Genomic DNA, 20,157 nt, shown 5'->3' with positions numbered 1-20,157 from the left:
CTTTCACTTGGGCAGGGGTGAGGGTAGAACTGCAAACTGCTTTCACGTCAGAGCACAGGTCAAGCCTTCTCAAAGGCACTCAACCCAATCCACAATACCCTTTATCAGATGGTTTTCAAGACTTCAGTTATTTATTTTTATTTTTTATTTTCAAATTTTTGTTAATAGAGATGAGGACTTACTGTGTGGCCCAGGCTTGTCTCAAACTCCTGTGCCTGGAATTACAGGTGTCAGCCAGTGCACCCAACCCATGTTTATTTTCAGTAAGAATGCAATGCTAACATTTTTAGGAAAAAGAGCTAACTAAATAAACCGTCTCTGTCTCAAATTCTGGGAAACCATGAATACTGAAACTGTGAATTAAGGTTTCTTACAAGAGAGAAGCCTTCAATCCAAAGTAAGGACCATTAAAGATCCACCTGCACTAGCATTGGATCTGTGATGTAAACAGTTGGTCGGGCAGAGCCTTTGCAGAAACATTTATGAAAGAGCGTGTGCTCTCTCGACACGTGGCCTCAGCAAACTTTGGGATTACTATGTGCCAAAGTAGCTCTGCTTTTTTCACACAGGAAGAACTTGCTGGTTCAGCCATCTAAGCACAGAAATTTATTTTCCTAGGCCACCAGCCCCACAACCGTCCATTTTTGGTCTAAACTCTGTAACCCACAAAGGGACTGAAACCTTTGCCAAAACTGGTCCATCTGGTCATGAATCTATCCGTTGCATCTCATCCCTGATGGGTGACTGTACCAGCCCACAGACCTCTTTGCCTCTGCCCTGCATCACCTGTGACATCTGCCTGTGTCCCAAGTCATTGGTGGTTACACAACACAACCAAATGGGTGGTGGCCCTTAACAGAATCTTGAAAACTCTGATTCTAACATCCAATGGGTGTGTGCTGATGATTTCTGAATACGCCAGCAGTGAGAGGACTATGGTTTTCTACTATGAAAAGGGGCCAATAAAGAAAGGAAAGAGAAACAAACATATCTCTGCCTTATCAAGCAGTAATTTAAACCCCAAGCTTGAAATCAAGATCAAAAAGTTCCAAATGGATTAATAAGGAAATTACTAAACCATCAAACTGCTGATGTCGTAAACAAAATTCGTCAACAGCCACTAAGAATTCATTAAAAGTAAATTTATTGTTTGTTTAAAAAAAAAAAAACAACTGTGCAATATGTGCTGCTCAAGACATGTTTTGAATCGCTTTGTTGTTCATCTCTTCTCGGGCTTCAGTTTGGCAAGGCTAAATGAGAGACATGGTACAGACACACAATTAGTATAGGTGAGGAAAGCAACAAGAATCTGTGTTCTTTTCTCAAATGCCTAGGATGTATAATCCAAACTACAACATGCAGTTTTAAAACCTGATCATGTTCATTGTGTTCTGAAAATGATCACATTCTAAAAAGGAAAAGAGAGCAATATATCTGATTTCAACCAAACAAGGTTACAAACTAAATTATCTATTTCCTGTTCAAAACTGAATAAAACAATGCTTCGGGGACTCAGGTAATCATTTTAAATGTAATTGGAGGATTCAATTTTAATGGTAATATTGCAACATTACTTTTGCTTTAGCTTTCTGCAGTGATAGGTTCTCAGCTATCACATATGGACAACAGCTAGAAATAAATCTGAGACATGTACAATAAGGTCGCGTCTAAGAACCTTCAATTTTAGAGTACATACAATTTTATGATATTCAAACGATAACAGTTCCAATTTTGCAGCAAAGCAACATCAAATTACACTTACTCTAGGGCTCACAAAAAGAGAGCACATGATTTTAATTTCTTAATATCTGAAAATACAATATTTTAGTATCTTGCTGGTTATTTCAATTTGGAGATTAAAAGCTAAGGCAAAACCATGTTGCTTAAGAAGGCTGCTTTCCTTTAAAAACGAATACATTTAAAACATTAAAAAACATATCTCCCTTCTCCTAAAGTACATACTCAATTTCCTCTTTCATGACAATTTCATATAATTGAAGAATTCTCAGAAATATCCTCCAGCATTAAATTTGAATAGCTGAGTATCTGAGAATCAAACACACACAGACTCAAACTTTGTGCTCCCCGCTCTGCTCTGCACTCTGCACACAGAATGGTTACATTTACAAGTTATGTTTACCTGTTTTGTAAGCACACTCAGGTTTCTCAGATACAAAGCCATTTTAATTAAGGTGACAGACGCTCCTTGTGTGCAAAAGATGTAGTATGTACGAGGAGAAATTAATACAGGAAAAACTTTGCATTTGTTATATGATTCCTTATAGATTTAAATTTCTGATTTAAGACTTGCATTAAGGCAGTATTTGTAGTTCATATACTCCATAATTTATAAACAGAAGAGTGATTCATATGACTCACAACATTCTTTCCTAGAGCTGTTTATCAATAATTAAAGCATCTTTGTGACTACCATTCAATGTATGAAACAGAAAACCATGCTATCTATATATGCCAATGACTAAAAATTATCTACTCATTTCCTCTGGTACAGTATTTAAAACAAGGTCTATCTATTTGACCCTCACCATATTTAACCAAGCATCACAGACAACCTTCTGGAGTAGGAATAGTGTATGAGTGGGGGTTGCAGGGAGGCAACAGGATGATGAGGGTAGGACAGAATGGTAGAGGGAGGAGAGACTGTGAGCCTGTTTTTAAAGGAAAATGTATTACTTCCTCAAGCAGACTAAAGAGAATAAGCTCATAGGCTGCTATATTTACCTACAAATCTAGACTCCCAATACCGAATGTCCCTTAGCCTTTTGTTTTCTGAACTACAAGATAGAAAGAAAAGCATCACAGACGCACCCCTGCTTTATACTTCAGACCTGCATGATCCTCCATACGTGAACCCTCTTGCAAATCATACTAAGAAATATATACATGCACATGCATGTTCTGATTAAGCTGTTTAAAAGCAGCACTGCTAAGGAAACCACATCCTAGTTTCCTTAAAAGAACAAAGAGAAAGGAATAGACCAATTTTTAAATCTTACTGTAGTCCCCTATGTTGTTAGGAGAGAGAGAAAAAAAGAAGGAAATGTAAAATAATCAACCTGAAAGTATATTCACCTCAAACAATCAGATCCAGTAGGTATGGAAGGAAGGTAGTTTAAGAGAATGTTTCAAAAAATCTAACAGTGCTTTAAGAGTCTTCTCAAAGACTAATGACTACCATCATCGTGTGAAGGAAGGATCAAGAGCCAACATTCAGTAACAAAAAAGCTATTTCCTGTTTAATACATTATTCTGAACTCATATTCAAGGGGCAATATGTGGCAACCCACTGGGAAAGGGCTGGTGCAGCGGTTTGCAATCTGATAGAACCCAGCCATGCCCGGGGGCACTAGACAAGATGCTGCCACTCTGGTCAAAGGTATTTACATTCACTGTGGGGTGCTGTGTTGCTCTGCTGGGAGAAGAGCTCTGTTTTGTGGAATTCCATAGACTTCCTGGTGTAAACACTGTACCATGGCAAATTTTCAGCTATCAGCATGATGTCACTAAACACAGGGCTGGGAAAGCTGCACAGTCATCATTATATAGTATTAGCCCCATGTCCATGCCATAAATGCAAATAATGTCAAAAGTAGAGATCATAGTATAGCAAAAATAATTAGGAAGTCATGTATTTGAGTATTAATTACCTTTGCTTTTTAGATAATGTATTTAATTTTTAATAATGGCTATGTTTGACAACCAGCTTGCGAAGTTTCTAAAAATTGATCAATTGGCTCTTGCCAGCCAAAGCGGGCCTGACTCCAATATACCACTGATACCACACACCTAAAAAAAGTATGAATGTCTGTTATTTTCTTACTAGTCATTCTTAAACACTGGGAGACTATCAGCCTAAATTTTAAGGGGGGGGACCTTCAGCCCCTGCACCTGCATATAGAATTTTATTTTCAAGAATATGCACAGTCAACTTCTTTATCATACAGCTGGCTTTCATTACAGGTTATGGGTACAGGCTATAGATACTGATCTAGAGAAAGCATCATGTAATGCTTGACAGGACTTCTAGAAGAAAGAGAGTTGTGTGGTGGTGTTCTTCAAGGTCTCTTAGAAACAGTACACATTTCTCCCACACTCTGCTCCTCTGGCCCCAGATACAGAGTTCTACCACAGGCCTTTCTTCTGGAGTTGCAAGCTACAGAAAAAGATCACTTATAATTAAAGTAATTCTAAGATACTAGAAGTATATTTTTTTATCCCATAACCAGAACAGAGCACTTTATCACATAAATGTTGGCCAATGAATGAAAACTAACAAGCCGTTAGCTTTCAGTAAGACATCAGGAGAGCCCCTGGAAGTGAGAATGTGCCACAAGTCTCAGGGGAAGGTTTCTCGCATCTCTAACCCTATAATTTGAAGAAGACAGTAGTACAAATTCCTTCCATGTTAATTGACGGGCAGCAGCCTTATTTCTGTGCACTGTGGAGGTGCCAGTTTATGAGCTGTCAGTCTGCACATACGGAACAAAAAGGCCCTTGGCTAACACAGAAACTGAAATAAAGTGGCAGTTAGAGCAATTTCTTCCTGTATGATTCTTGGACACAGAGTATAATGAAGAAACATGATCTGACTGAAAAAGGATTCGGGGGGAGCCCAATATAAACTAGAAAAACTCTAATGAAAATCTCACAGTTCTGAAGCACTGAGAGACAAAAATCTAATCATACTGAAATAAAATACTGCTCATAGACTAGGCTTTGTGTTAATTAAGTCTAGAGTTAAATCTCCTTCTTCTATGCACTTAATCAGACATCTACAGAACACATCTGTTGAGCTATGTAGCCTTCAGGCTGGGCAATGGTTCCTCGACTTTCCAGGTCTGACTATCTATAACTCCCTGAGTTATGGAGGTTAATTTCAGGATTGTAAATCAACAAATTCTATGAAAATGAAAACTGTTGTTCGCATTTTGCAATTTTAAAGTAAGTTTTTTAAAAGGAGGGGATCCATAATGCAGGATAACTACTTTTGGAAAAGTCAAATGGCTGTGCTGTATGTTTTCAATTTTAAACCACTACCTTGATATGTTTAGGGGTTTAATTTATGGAACAATCAAGCAATCTTTATATTTAACATTAAATGCCCGAATATTATAAATTATCTTAGATGAACGTTTATGGGAGAGTTGCAGTGCAACTTCTGAACAACTTGTCACTTTTATTGTATGGCAATGATTTGTAAAAAATGATATGCTAAGTAATCCTAGAGTATAATTTAGGGGCACAAAAACAACTGTCAAGAAACAGCCAGAGACCACATTTAATGAAATCTTTACAGACTGAAGTAATAAGTATTAAATTAATCAACACAGCTTAATTGAAGCTCTATTTGTAACATTTTTTATTAGACTTGTTATTAATGAACCTTTAAATGCTACCACTAACTTTAGTTCTATGTTTAAATTTAAATAATGAACCATTGTTCACACACAAAAAAGAACAAACATGCTTTAATAGCCCTTTGTCTCAATGGGGCTTTCACTCTTACACATAACTAAGATACAGACATGTCCCTCCTACCTCTCAACAATTATTTACATGGTTTGGCAAGATATAATCATTTAGGCTGCTAAAATAGTCTGAAAATACCTAACATGAAATCCAAAACAAAGTAAAAATGAGTTAGGAAAAGATTATACAAGAATTTTGGTTGATCTCAAAGATAATGTTTTCAAATCTGTGTTTTTCAGTGCTTTTACTTTTTTTTTCTTTAGAGATTGGAATGATCTGTTGCCCAGGCTGGATCTGGAATCCTGGGCTCAAGCATTCCTGCCAGCTCAGCCTCCTAAGTAGCTGGGATTACAGGTGTGCACTACTGTGTCCAGTTTTTAGTACTTTTTGCTAAGTTCACACTCCTGCATGTTTAAGGAGATTTGGGATTGGGATTCTGGGTAAAGACTTACCTGAACATGTCTCCCAAGCCCTTCAGCATTCCCTTCTTGGCTTTCATTTTATCCTTCTCCTTATCTCTATCTTTCTTCTTTTCTTTTCCAGTTTTATCCTTTTTTCTATCAGTCTTATCACCTTTCTCTTGGTTTCCATTCATTTGTCTCTCCAGAGAGTGGGAAGGCTGATCACTGGCTGTGGATACAGACTCTCTCCCTGATCTTGAACTTTCTTCTGTGTCTTCTTCCACTTGGAAGGAAAGCAAAAAAAATAGGGACACTGTGAACCAATGCAACAAAAATAATAAAGCTAAAATATATTCAAGGACTTTACTTTCCCATACTTTTACTGCAGTATGGCCCTGCCAGCAACATGGATTGCAATGTTGTTTAACTTTGAGTAGAATTAAAATGGAATATGTGATGTGGATGCCTCCTATGTGAAGAGCATGTGCCAAGTCAGTAGCAGCAGAGAAGCAGCTTCCTGGTGGGATGCTGATGCACCCACAGAAACACCCTCTAAGAATCAGATTGTACACTCCTGGGGGGCCCAGCAAGACCTTGTTATACAGAGCAGACATCTAAGGGTCCCATGTACTATATTTGCAAGATGAAAAGAAAGAAAACAAGCAGCCCTTCCCAAAGTGCTTCCTTTCTTCTTGGGTAAGAATAATGCAGATATACTCTGGCCCCTCATTAATTTGTTGGACTACACCATTCAATGTCAGCACAAGGACTTCTTTCCTCAGGCTCTCAACATATCCTGCTGACACAGAAGAGCAGATTATTTTGGCTTATATCTACAACAGAACAGATCTGCACAGCCTCTGTAACTTTTCTTTGCATAAGGCCAACATCAGAAGTAAATGCTACCATATATTCTAATCCTAAACAATCTTGCATGCCTATCTGCATCATGGCAGCTGAACAGAGGTAGAGGGAGCCATGAAAATGAGTAAATCAATAAGCTCACTTCTCTGGACTTTGCAGATAAAAGATCTTCTTAGTGATTACAACATTCCATTCCTTGATCCAACACTTCGTAAGCACATGGTCCAAGGGCACTTCAATACCCCAAGCTTTTTGCAGTTGAAAGAATGACAAGTAACTGAAGTAGGTCTCCACCTACCAAAAGAGCTTTAAACATTTCTCCATTAAGTAAGGAGCAGAAAGGCACATATGAACAGCCACTCTCAGAAATCTTCTTTCGGGACTGGTCAGCTAAGGTTCTCCTCCAAATACAGTGAGAATTATAGGGGCCATAAGGTTAATTACTCCGTTAATTCTGAAGTCATTTTTCTTTTTCCAGCATCAACAAAGAAAGTATAGATCAGTATTTCTGAGCTTCTTGTAACAAAGAGCCAAAGAGAATGGTTCGGCCTCTTCCCAAACTTTTGCAAAGAACTGACCTCCAAATCAGGTTAATATATCCTCAGTAAAATTCAGTCCTTCCTCTTCACCAGCAAGGAGCACTTTCATTAGCAATACACAATTATCATGGATATAATAAGACCAGCTAAAAGGATCCCAATATCTTAGATTTCTGCTATTAAACCCTCACAAATCTGAAAAGAGACTATCAGATTATGGTACAGCTATGCCCAAGTAACACAGTTGTGTTTTGTTGTTGTTGTTGTTGTTGTTGTTGTTGTTAAAAAGACAGCTATTTGTCATAATGCAAAAAACAAAGCTCCGAATTTTTTTTATATTTATTTTTATTTTTTTTTTTGAGACAGAGTCTTGCTCTGTCATCCAGGCTGGAGTGCAACGATGTGATCTCAACTCACTGCAACCTCCCCTCCTAGGTTCAAGCCATTCTCTGATCTCAGCCTCCCGAGTAGCTGGGATTACAGGTGCCCACTACCATGCCCAGCTAATTTTTTGTATTTTTAGTAGTTTTGTATTTTTAGTAGTAGAATTTCATTATGTTGGCCAGGCTGGTCTTGAACTCCTGACCTCGTGATCCGCCCACCTCGGCCTCCCAAAGTGCTGGGATTACAGGAATGAGCCACTGCACCCAGACTTTTTTTTTTTTTTTTTTCTTGAGACGGAATTTCACTCTGTCACCAGGCTGGAGTGCAGTGGCATGATCCTGGCTCACTGCAATCTCCACCTCTCCAGTTCAAGTGATTCGCCTGTCTCAGTCTCCCAAGTAGCTGGGACTACAGGCACACACACACCCAGCTAATTTTTGTATTTTTAGTAGAGACGGGATTTTGCCATGTTGGCCAGGATGGTCTTGATTTCTTGACCTAATGATCCACCAGCCTCGGCCTCCTAAAGTGCTGGGATTACAGGTGTGAGTCACTGCGCCCAGCCCAAGCATATAAATGACTTCAGAAAGGTTAGCCTTCCTCTGTACTGTGAGTTATCTCATTGTAAGCCATTGTCTTCCTCCAAAGGACATGGAGGCTTTTAAGAAAATTTGTTCCTTTTCCTCTCTATTAAGATATAAATAGTAATTGTGCAGGTTTATTAGAAGAAGCTAGTTACAACTAGAAGGACATAGTGAAAATCCATAATCTTGCAAATAATACTGAGTTCAGGCTATAATTTTTTGTGGTGTACACAGAGCAGGGAAAGAATATCCTGGCAACTGGCCCATGGGCTTGCTAATTATGTGTAGCCTTTTCAAATGAGAGCTCCCCCAAAGACTGTAAATATAGTTCAAGCAGGGTTGTATGTTGCTTAATGTCCTTGAACATGGCTGTGTTCTATCTACTTGTGAACCACTACTTCAACTCTTTGAGATATGGGTGTGGCCACAAATGTGAGATAATTGACCAAATAATTACCGAACGATTCCCAAAAGTTCTCTGGAGCTATGAAAACCTAGGTACATGTGTACACTCAAGCTAGATGCTTGTGAATGGATGCTATTGAATTTTGTATAATTCCTGTATGGAAACCTCCTTTCACCTATACTTCCAAAGCCCTTTCTTTGTACAATCTTTTATTATTGCACTTCTCCTATGATATCACATACATGTCTCCCTCCCATTCTCTAAGCTTTTCAAATGAAGACTGTGGGGCAAACAGCAGCTGCTCATAAATGGCTGTGTAAATGAAAGACTTTTGGTAAAAACTGACTTGTGACTTTATCCTGACCAAACTTTATTTAATTGCCAGGTATCACCATTCCTCTAGCTTTAGAAAAATGACTACTGTTCTCTCATCAAGCCCGACAAGACCAGCCACAATCTGACTACAGTAACACGAGGTAGGAATGCTCATAGTATTTGGTTTAGCTCTAATTGGTTTCTGGTATATTTTCATGCTATTATTGTTAGTGCTATATGCATCATTTAATAGATTTTGCGACCCTCTACAATGTCTGAAACTATAAACAGAAAAATGAGCTCAATAAATGTAAATGATTCAGTCTTCCACAGCAACCATTATCATAAATCATGAATGGAACGATCAGTAGTGATTCTGTTAGTTTTCTGCCTAATAGTTTTGGCAGAAGTTCAAGGGGCATATGTCGGCTCTTGGCTTGGGAACAGAATAATGGTAGTGCCTTCACAACTCACTATATGCTGAAGTCATGTTTGTTGCCAATTCTTTTCATATTCAAAATAATTTTCTGGTGTATGTAACGCAACTTATTTTCTAAAGTATGTTAAATATAGTATGAAATCATTTATTAGCTTCAGGTTTTGTAACCTCATTTTATAACATTAAAACTCCTACCTCTGTTTCCTGGCCCAAGCCAGTGGACTCTTTAAAATGATACTTGCACAGTGGAGGATTCTTTATACTTGTTCTGAACATTCTAGTTTAGATAATATATTATCACAGAAACTCTTCTGGGGGTGTACTGATTTAACTAATCCCTTTGAATGCCAACTAATTAAAAATATTTAGCAATATGTAGCTTCATATGTATAAACATAAGATGTTCTTTTAAAGTACTGAATTATATATACTTCAATTTCTGAAATTATTTGATAGAGAAAAATCTTTACCCTGTTCCTATGCAGAAATATTGTAGTTTTAAAAGCTCAAATAAATTGGTTACACATGCTTAATTTTTGAAAAAAAATATACATATTCAAAGTCACTGATGTACTAGTCAGATTTTAGGTTTTAAAATAAATCTGTACATTCAATACTAGCTTTATAATAAGGTACATAAAATGTCTTTATTCCCTTAAACTAAGAAAACATATACATATAAACGATTTTTCAAGTAAGAAAAGTACTAGTAATATATCAGCAATAAATGGCTTGATCTATTGTGTTCAGACAGCAAATTACAAGGTAAGAACTAATCATAAATCTACATTTAGATAATGTGCTATTTTAAGTGCTATATACATTTCTTGATTTTTTTCTCTTTAATTTTGCTCACTTTGACAGATTATTTGCTTTCCTTTTGCAGAGAGCCCGCACAAAGAGAGATGATTATCTCCTTCCAAACCAAACAGAACTTTCTATTTTTGACAACACTTCTGCCTGTTTGAACCTGCTCTATGTACTAAACTATCAGCTACATTTCCCTGTGGTCACCTACAAAGACGGACACTTTCGAGTTTCCTTTTTTAACGAAGGTAGAGCATGAAGCTGCTTATTTCTCTTTAATGTGGCACAGTCATTCTGCAATTAAGACATACCTAATTACCATGTTTTTAACAGATGCAAATGTAGCTCAATTAAAATTCTAGTCCATGCTACAAATTAAGTCACTCAACTCTGAAAGGTATCATGTTAGGACTGGATCACCAAGAACTTTGGAAAAGATTGGGCATTTACGTGTTAATGATGATGGAGAAAATGACTTTGGGTTTTCACTGAAGTACAAAGTTCTGCAGCTTCTGCCATAAATAATCTATTTCTATCTAAACTTTACAAACATGTTACGGTCAAGGTTGATTCAAAGCCTCAAGGTCATTAGAGTCTATTTTTTCCCCATTGAGAAGTGATGCTACTGTTGATACTGTTGGCTGCTTATCCAAAATCCATTTCTCCCTTTATTCTTCCTAATAGAACTGTGTCCAGAAATGCAACCTAGCTCCAAGGGGTGAATTCATTATTAAGTTTATGGATGCCATACCCCTGCAGATTTGCCAGTCCAAGGTTATCAGACCAAGAGTGGCCCCATTGGACTCAATGGACATATTCCATGCTTAGGGAGAGGGCTCATTCCCTTCTGTTGGACAGGAGTAAGACAGTAAAAGGCCTCTGAGTCCTAAAATTACCCTATGGATAACTGAATTATGGAATTATTTTGTGCATAGCTGACTCATGGATAGCGGAGCAGAAGGGGCAGAAAAACGTTGGGTCTTTGGAGAAATCTCCCTGAAGCTACCCAACTCTAGAACTCAAGTTATGCAGTAAAATGTATTTCCTTATTGTTTGAGTTGTTCTGAGTTGCACTTTCTATTACATACAGCTGAAAGCATCTTAAGAGGTATACCGCATAAAGCAAGTGTTAGAGCAGCTGTGGAATATCTATTGTGTTATTTGTCCTAAGTGTATAATTTAGCAATAAATATCATTTTAGGTAGCTTTGGCAATTTTACTGGATTTAAATAATTTGTTTAGATTTACTACTAGATTAAAATGAGTTGTTCAATAGGTACAAATAGAGATATACAAAATGAAAATAACCTAGTATTACTTTCTATTTAAAACTCAACAATACTCTCCTCTGAGGGAGAGGCCCCAGGAAGCATCATTAAGTACTCACTGAGCAATTAAATAAAGGACTGAATAAGCAGCCAACAATATGAAGAACTGCCCTTTGTTGCACCCGATTAACTACGAACTACCCTAGTATTAGGAATACTTAATAATAGGAACACAGATTCTTGAGCAATTTACAATTTATATTGAAAGATAAAGGATGAAATGTAAAAATTCTACACAGGATGACTCCGTCTTCGCAAGCTATATTCTTAAAACAAAACTTTTAAGTTAAAATGAGACATTCAAAACAGAAAATTTCACTGGATTTGGTAAATCCACTGACCACTACCAATTTCTATTGGTGTTAGGTAAAAAGGTAACAAAACTAAATGAGGACTGGACTTTCAGTCACTGAAAACTGCTGCATAGGAATCAAGAACGTTGGGGACATAAATATTGTTTTTATTTCTTATTTTGGTGGAATACTTTGACTTTGGAAGAGAAAGAAAGACGTAGGAAATGAACAGCTAGTGATACACAGATGGTGTCGAATAACAGGATCTGCTGTTCTGGACTCTGACTTTTAACATTAGAATGATGAGCTCTTGGCAGCAGAAAAACTTAGCTTTTTCTGAAAACCAAAAAGAAAAAATAAATAAATAAATAAAACCACACACACACAAAGCTTGCATGAAACAGGAAGACTTCAGAGCTTTTAGACTAATACATGGGATGAGAATAATAACTGATATGATGAAGACTGTGAGAAGGTAAAAAGCTATGAAGGAATCAGGTGACATTTATTAGTGATACTGTAGAGTGGTTTCAGCAACTGGGAGAAAGTTCAAATAGATGACTCCTCAGACACTCTACTCTAAAAATAGCTTTATTTCATTTTTAAAAAACTTTCAATATATGTGGGTGAAAGAAGAAAAACAATAGAATCACTCTTTTAAAGAGTTATTACCAAAAACCTTTCTTCACTTTTACTTGACATTCTAAACTTCTCTTTAACTCACCCCCACCCCAAAGGAAGCAGGTAAAATGCTCCCACAGATAATGGTAGAATGTCACCTCCATTATCCCTCCCTTCCCAAGACAATGCTGCAAAGCAGTCACAATGAGGGTCACACCCTCAATTTTCTGAACCTTTGCAAATTCGCTTTTAGTGTCCAATTGATTTTAACATTCAAATGATGGCCCACAGTGGATGCTGTTTTCTGTCCATGGGGACAATTTAAAATGAAGCCGAAGGCTTTTTAAAAACCATTTCTGACCAAAAGGGCTGGCTACACAATCGAAATGACAGCATTCCTAACCCTACATTTGGAATTGCCACTAAGAATTTTATTTTAATCAAGGAGTGAGCTTAACGTACATAACATCTGTTTGAACAACATGCAAACTATTACTTATGGTCAAAGAAAGAGATTTCAGGCCACTGCTCAGACTCTTTTAAGTGAAACACAAAAATTAACAGCATAAAAATGTTTAGAGATTATAAAATAGTGAATGGCTAGCAATGCTTTATTTTGCTTTTGTGTGTGTGAGCAATCAGAATGCCTGCTCCCCAAAAGTGAGTGTTCTTAACTACCATGAAACATAATCTATATTGAGTGATCCACAAAAATTTCCTGATGTTAAAAAAAATACTTTATACTAAAAAGTCTTGGATGCACTGTGTAGAATCAGCTGGAGCTTGAGAAAAACTAGATTGTCGGGGAAAAGTTTCTTGAAGAAGGAAAATGACAGTATAATATACACACATTAGAGGGTTGGGGAGAAAGAAGATACACCTCATGAAGCGTGCACCGCATGGCATGGTCAACGGTAAGCACGGACACTTGAGGGGCTGTGAGAGTCAGAAGGTAACTGCAGAGCTCACTGGGCACATCTAGAGACAGGTGGCCCAGTTGGGAGACACTAATAATACCTTCTGATATTAAATAATGAGGGTTGGGCCCAGACTGGAAGTAAGGGGTGAACATTAGATTACATGTGGAAAGATTAAGAAAGCTTGGTAATGGAGTGGTGACACAGTGAGACGATGAATCCAAGTTTCTGAGCCTGGAAGTGCTAATGAGAGAAATCACATCATCACCATCCATCTTTGTGTGCGAGACACTAAGCCTGTAAACAGTTTCTTCCTTTGCTCTGGTACTGCCAAGCATCATCACTCACCTGGATTATTGTTCTACTATCACAGAAATGAGCTCCTTGACCTGACATTGCTACTTATCATCCCATCCCGATAAGCCACCCTCTACCCCAGAGTCCCAACAATCATATTATTTTATTTGAAATGCTAGTAATTTTAAATAATCTGTGATCTGCTCTCTGTCCACATCTTTTTCTTTTTTTTTCTTTTTTTGAGATGGAGTTTTGCTTTGTCGCCCAAGCTGGAGTGTAGTGGCACAATCTTGGCTCACTGCAACCTCCACCTCCCAGGTTCAAGCAGTTCTCATGCCTCAACCTCCAAAGTAGCTGGGATTACAGGCATGCACCACCACACCTGGCTAATCTTTGTATTTTCAGTAGAGATGGGGTCTCACCATGTTGGGCAGGCTGCTCTCAAACTCCTGATCTCAAGTGATCCACCTGCCTCAACCTCCCAAAGCACTGGCATGACAGGAACCTACATCTTAAACCTCACTCCTCACTATGCTCTCACCTGCCCCATACGCACCAACCTAACAGAACTACTGCAGCCCAGAGACGGCTCCCCATTCCCTATGTTCCATATTTCTCCGTGCATCCAGTTGAAGACTCTCAAGCAGTAACACTCAACTCAGCCAATACCTCTCTTCTGGAAATCTCCTCCTCTACTTTCCTCTCCTCCCTAATTCCACATCAGCTGGGCACCCCTACACCACCCCCTCCCCAGGGTCACACTAACCTACACTCTACCATGGAACTGAACCACACTCCTTGTCAAGTGCTCATTTATCCACTGGGTTGAATCATCCCCCAACCCCGAGCCCTTAGGAACTAATAGCCTAAATATCAGACTTTAGGTATATACTTCAACACTTTGCAGTAGTTTTAGCGCAATGGGCTTTCCTGTTTGGAAGTGTGTTTCATATTCTAGAAAAACCACAGGACTGAGAACTAGAAGACATGTATTCTAAGATTCAGTTCCTAAGTGTAATCTTAGTCAAATATATAAATACTGTTTCCTCTTAAAAAATGGGGCCTGGTGCGGTGGCTCATGTCTGTAATGCCAGCACTTTGGGAGGCCAAGATGGGCAGATCACGAGGTCAGGAGTTCAAGACTAGCCTGGCCAACATGGTGAAACCCCATCTTTACTAAAAATACAAAAATTAGCTGGGCATGGTGGCACATTCCTATAATTCCAGTTATTCGGGAGGCTGAGGTAGAACTGCTTGAACCAGGACCTGGGAGTTGGAGGTTGCAATGAGCCAAGACTGTGCTACTGCATTCCAGCCTGGGCTACAGAGAGAGACTCTATTTAAAAAAAAAAAAAAAAAAAAAAGTTATAAATGAGGATTATATCATTCAAACACTTAACTTCAGATGTGAATATTCATTGCACTTTCTGCTAAGTTACATTTTATCTAGAAAAAGATATGTAAGGAATACTTTCGGTTATTTCACAACCATCCACCCATACTATGATCAGAAACCTCCTAAAAATTAATCAAAGCTCCTTTTCTTAAACTGCAGGTTAAGTATATGTATTATTTTATTAGTATAAAATGATGTGATAGGTTATTCTTAGCATTTCAGAACAACTATTTTTATAGATCAACATCCAATTATCCACTAAAACGGATTAACCAAATAGGAAATAGTTTACAAAGTACTCTGACTTTGAAATCTGATCCCAAATTCTTCCACAATAGATTTATTGTAATCCACTTTGTTTTGCTTATGATAAAATTAGACTTAGTTTGCATTATTTTTGCTGAAATAGGTGGTGATGAAAGGTGGCTAGAAGTGAGTAGAATGCTGAGAGTAGAAAATCTGAGATATCAAATGCAATATGTTATTTCATAGCTAATAATAACAAAATTCCCCTGGAAACTTTCGTATTAGTTGATTTAATAACGTAAATTCAATTCAGTTTCTTCAAATTTCATACTGAAAACCTAAATTACGTGTATTTTGGAGCAGTGCTTTTCTCCTATCTCCTAATAAGAGCTCTACAGGAAAGTATGCAAGCTACCATCTTCAAGTTTGAAGATAATGCTTTCATGTTTGCAAGGCACAAAGTTTGTCACATTTAAAACTCTGAACTTGAATGTATCTTAAAATCAATAGGTACAATTAGTAGGAGATATTTAGTTTTGCTGTTTCACTTCCTCAACCTTATCAAAAGGCAACATTTATATTAGAATTTCTGGCAACTTCTAATTATGAAAAAGCAGAATTAATGTATTTTTTAAAAGAAAACCAAGTAATCTTACTGCATGCATTTCCTTGGTAGCAATAGAAACTGATTTATCACGGGGAAAGTAGAAGTCACTTGCTGAGAGCCAGGCTGGGTATGTAATTTGCATAGAAGAGGGAGCAGATTGTCAATGCCCTGACCTGTCAAACACAGGTAGGGCCTCGGAGATAATGGGTCCCAGAATACAAAGCTCCATCTTGATCCAGACACACGCACACAACATGGGGATGCCAGATGGATTAAATGAGAGACAAAAATGCTGGCTTCTGCCATCTCCACAGGAAGAACGCAAGTGCTGCAGAAGATGACAGTTACCAGATACCACATGGATCCCACCCCAGTCTCTTGGCCCCATTGCTGTGCCCATGCCATGATTTCCACACTGCTGAGAAGAGGCCAGCCTGTTCAGTGCCATGAATACAGTCACTGGGGAGGGGCTCGACCCAACTGACATGAGCAATCAGCTGTGCCTACGCCTATGTGTCTTACTTGTAAAGAGGAAAAGTGCCACATGATGGTAGAAACCAGAGCCTGCAGCATGGTCCTGCTGACCTCCATAACTAGCTTTTACACAATGGCTCAGTCTCTAGCCACACATTTCCAGGGTGCACTGCATCCTCAGGAAATGTCCCGTGTGACAAAAAGACCGTCTGCCCAGACGACGGTCCTCTTTTCAGATCCAGGTTCAAGGGGGATGTGGCTTTTTAATTTCTATGGGCAGCTGTAACTGAGTCAGACCATAGGGACAAGAAAGAACCCACTTCCCCTGAAGCCCACTTAGCACAGACAATGGAGGATGTTGGACATGCAGCCAGGGGACACACAGCTAAGGGACAAGCCCAGAAAGGCAAAAATGCAGGAGCACAGCCACAGAGACAGCAGTCCAGACACCTGGCTGTGCAAATCCACAGGCCAGATCCTGAAAATGATGTGGTTAGGAAACCGAAGGAGGGCTCACTGAGCCAGCCTTCTTTCCAAAGCTGGAGGCAGAAAGTGCCTTTGCATCTTCAGTTTTACATAAACTGATAGCCTAATGACCACCATCAGTAACACCACATTTGATAGACAGTTTTTTTTAAAGAAAAACAAAGAGCTTGCTGAGGTCTTGAAGATCTAGTAGACACAAGGTCCAGTGTGGGATACCTCACTCACCCACTCATCGATTTGGCAGACATTCATTGAATTCTATGATTTGCCAAGCTTTGTGTTTGGTAAAGCAAGATGAAAACAGATGGGGTGTTTTCCACGTGGGCCTCACAGAAGGTGAGGGGGTTAGCGCGCCAGATGTAGGGCAGTGAGGGGGTACATAGAATCATGGAATGTTAAACTAGGAGGGACTCTGGGAACCATCTAAACCATCTAAGCCAGAACTTTTACAACTTTTTCCTAAATACGCAAAAACACTCTTTTTAAAAACTAAAATTTACGAAGGATCCCCATGTACAGAAGTGATTAAAACAACTGTCAAGGTTGGTGGGGGGGGGCGGGGGGCAGGGGAAGGAGACGCTGGTGGCCTTTCCCACTCTCCAAATCCACTGAGGTACTGCTCCTGACCAGAGATCACAACACACCAATTGAAAGTCAATGATCTAGTCCAAATCTTCAGTTTTACAAATGAAGAAACTAAAGCTTAAGCAGTTGAAGTTTGGACTAAAATCCCAAATTACTTAGAAGAATGTAGATAAGGATGCAAGTCACCTGAATTCCACTTCTGTGCTCATTCCACCCTATAAACACAATTTCAACGACCAAAATTGGAAAAGTTTAGAATTTACGATAGTTGCCTTTCATTTGCCATAGGAAAAGTTCATAAAACTGTTATGCAAAAAATAATAAAAACAGGACTTTTGAAAAATACGACATTTGGTGGTTGTAGGTGCAGTGTGTTTTAGGGCACCTGCCACACGTATATTTCCCAGGTCTTGTCCAGAACTTTATATTTGGTTTGCAAATTGTAATTTGTCTATCCATGTGTTTCATTTCACTTTTTTTCTCTAAAGGACAGATACATGAATGAACTTTAATATATGTTATTTCTCATTTTAAGAAAAATAAGTTTACATAGGGACAAAATCAGATGTCCACGTTGGTGGGACACTCTGAAGGCCATCTCTACAGAATTAAAAATATACCTTATATTCATATGTATTCTATCCCATTACATTTGATATGAGTGACATATTGTAAGAGCAAACTGCATTTTTTAAGGAAAATTAAATAACATTTTAACCAGAACAAGAAAAAAGTTCAAAAGCATCACAAATTGTAGATACTTAAAAAATATATATCGAGGGGCCAAAGCATAGTAATTTTTGATTAAATATACACCCAAGATAGAAGCAAGCGCTATAATTGTCAAGTAATATTGATTAGGATGGCAAGGAACCATTATTACAAAGGGAAAAAAATAAGAGTCGAAAGCTCATATGACTCAGGATCTTGGAGACCAGGTTTGGCAGCAAAAATAGGAAATATGCTCTTCATCCTGCAAGAATGGGCTGCATATATTTGTAATCACTGGCTGATGATAGTGAAAAAACTGCCTGGATTTAGATGGAGAATCAGGCGGAGGTGGAGAGAAGTGTAGTAATCCTCAAAGTCATGCTTTGCATATTATGTTATGACAGAAATATTCATCTTCTCAAACGCATTATATGTATAAGCAAAATATATAAGTTTTTCCTTATTCTCAAAATGTGATCTTTGTTACTTAAACTCTTCTTCCCACAAAAGTCTTTCTTAGCTATATGTGATAGAAGTGGTCCACTCAAATGTTGAATTGCAAGTAATTTACAATCCACACACATTATCTCTGGTCTCTGCTTTAGCTTTATTCTGTGGTCCCTCCAACTATTCTTACAATAGTTTGATGGGTGAGTCACATTTGAGGTTAAAATACTAAAGGGTAAATTAGTAGTTATGAACAATGTAAGATAATCAACAATTTTCACTATTAGGACTCCTAAGCCATTTTGCTTCTTAGTAAATATATCAGTAGAGTTTTTCCATTATTTTTTAATAGAATGGTTACTTTAATATAATAAATGTTTAATTCTCTGGAAGGATATATTTGTACCTATCTATAAATTTATTTTTTCTTCAATAAAGCATGGAAAACATTCATATTAAGCTTTGACTTTTAATAATCTTGGTTTTAAATATTTTGCAATTTCAAAATATACACACACAAATATAACTTGCTAGTTATAGGAAAGCAAGAGTAATTCCTGAAAGCAAAACAAAAACGTGTTTTTAAGATCACAGATTATTACAGACATTCAATGGAGACATCCTATTAGGGATACTAACAAAGCAGTGGTTTTCAAACATTTTGATCTGAGGATAACTTTACACCCCCAAAAATTATTAAGCACTCTAAATAACCTTTTTGTATGTGGATTATATCTAGCAACATGTACTGAATTAAAACCAGGAAAGTTTGAAAATATTACTTTTTAAAAACAAGCAGCTTCGTGTTAACAAAAATTACATTTTTACCAAAAAATACATATATTCCAAAAGAAGTGAGAACAATGGCACTGTTAAATATTTTTTCAAAATTTTTAGTTTAATATTGGCCTATAAGATGGATTCTCATATCTGCTTCTGCATTCAATCTAATGCAGTATCACATGACATGTGGCCTCCAGAAAACCCCAATGTATACTTATAAAAGAATGTGAGTAAAGGGCAAATAATATTGTCTTCTTATTATGAAACAAGAGATTATTAGACCTCAGAGATCTCAGAGATTCCCCTGAAGAGTCTTAGGAAACCCCCAGGGCTCCCTGGAGCTCACTTTAAGAAATAGAGTCATTTTAATTGTTATTCTTTCAGCCATTATAAACTTACAGGTCTCCATGCCTTCATCATCATCATCTACCACGGGTTTATCATAAGATTTGTCGATGGCAGCTCTGAAGCTCTCATTGCATCCCCTGCCTCTGATTATCCGCGGCCGCGGGCGATGGAAAGGAATATCCCCATTCAAAGTCACCTCAGCAACTGCGGTCTGCAGACTCTCTAATGAGCTTGACTTTTTCAGACCCAGGGAAGGACCCACATCTCTGCTGGGAGAACCTGGGAGGTTTACAAAAAAAAGTGTTAGTGTGAATTAGTGAAAGTTATGTACCTGAATATGCACTGTGGAAAACTTCAGGTACATAACAATTATTTACTCAATGATGAGT

General features: G+C 37.9%; 1 protein-coding gene across 5 annotated transcripts in view; it reads right to left on the bottom strand.

The window, feature by feature from the left end:
* PARD3 (par-3 family cell polarity regulator) overlaps window positions 1-20,157 on the bottom strand; it is a 720,675-nt gene that overhangs the window by 201,744 nt on the left and 498,774 nt on the right. For 4 of the 5 annotated variants that reach the window (XM_023218154.1, XM_023218152.2, XM_023218155.2 and 1 more), the window contains 2 exons: window positions 19,820-20,047; window positions 5,943-6,174 (listed from right to left, as the gene is read on the bottom strand). In XM_023218154.1, the coding sequence (XP_023073922.1) occupies window positions 5,943-6,174; window positions 19,820-20,047 (460 nt within the window). Of the gene's footprint in view, window positions 1-1,127; window positions 1,251-5,942; window positions 6,175-19,819; window positions 20,048-20,157 lie in introns of those variants that run through there. The other variant, XM_023218156.1, reaches the window with a different exon arrangement.

The sequence above is a fragment of the Piliocolobus tephrosceles genome, chromosome 9 (genome assembly GCF_002776525.5).
Source record: "Piliocolobus tephrosceles isolate RC106 chromosome 9, ASM277652v3, whole genome shotgun sequence".
NCBI lineage: Eukaryota > Metazoa > Chordata > Mammalia > Primates > Cercopithecidae > Piliocolobus > Piliocolobus tephrosceles.
This window is presented reverse-complemented; position numbering and strand designations above follow the sequence as displayed.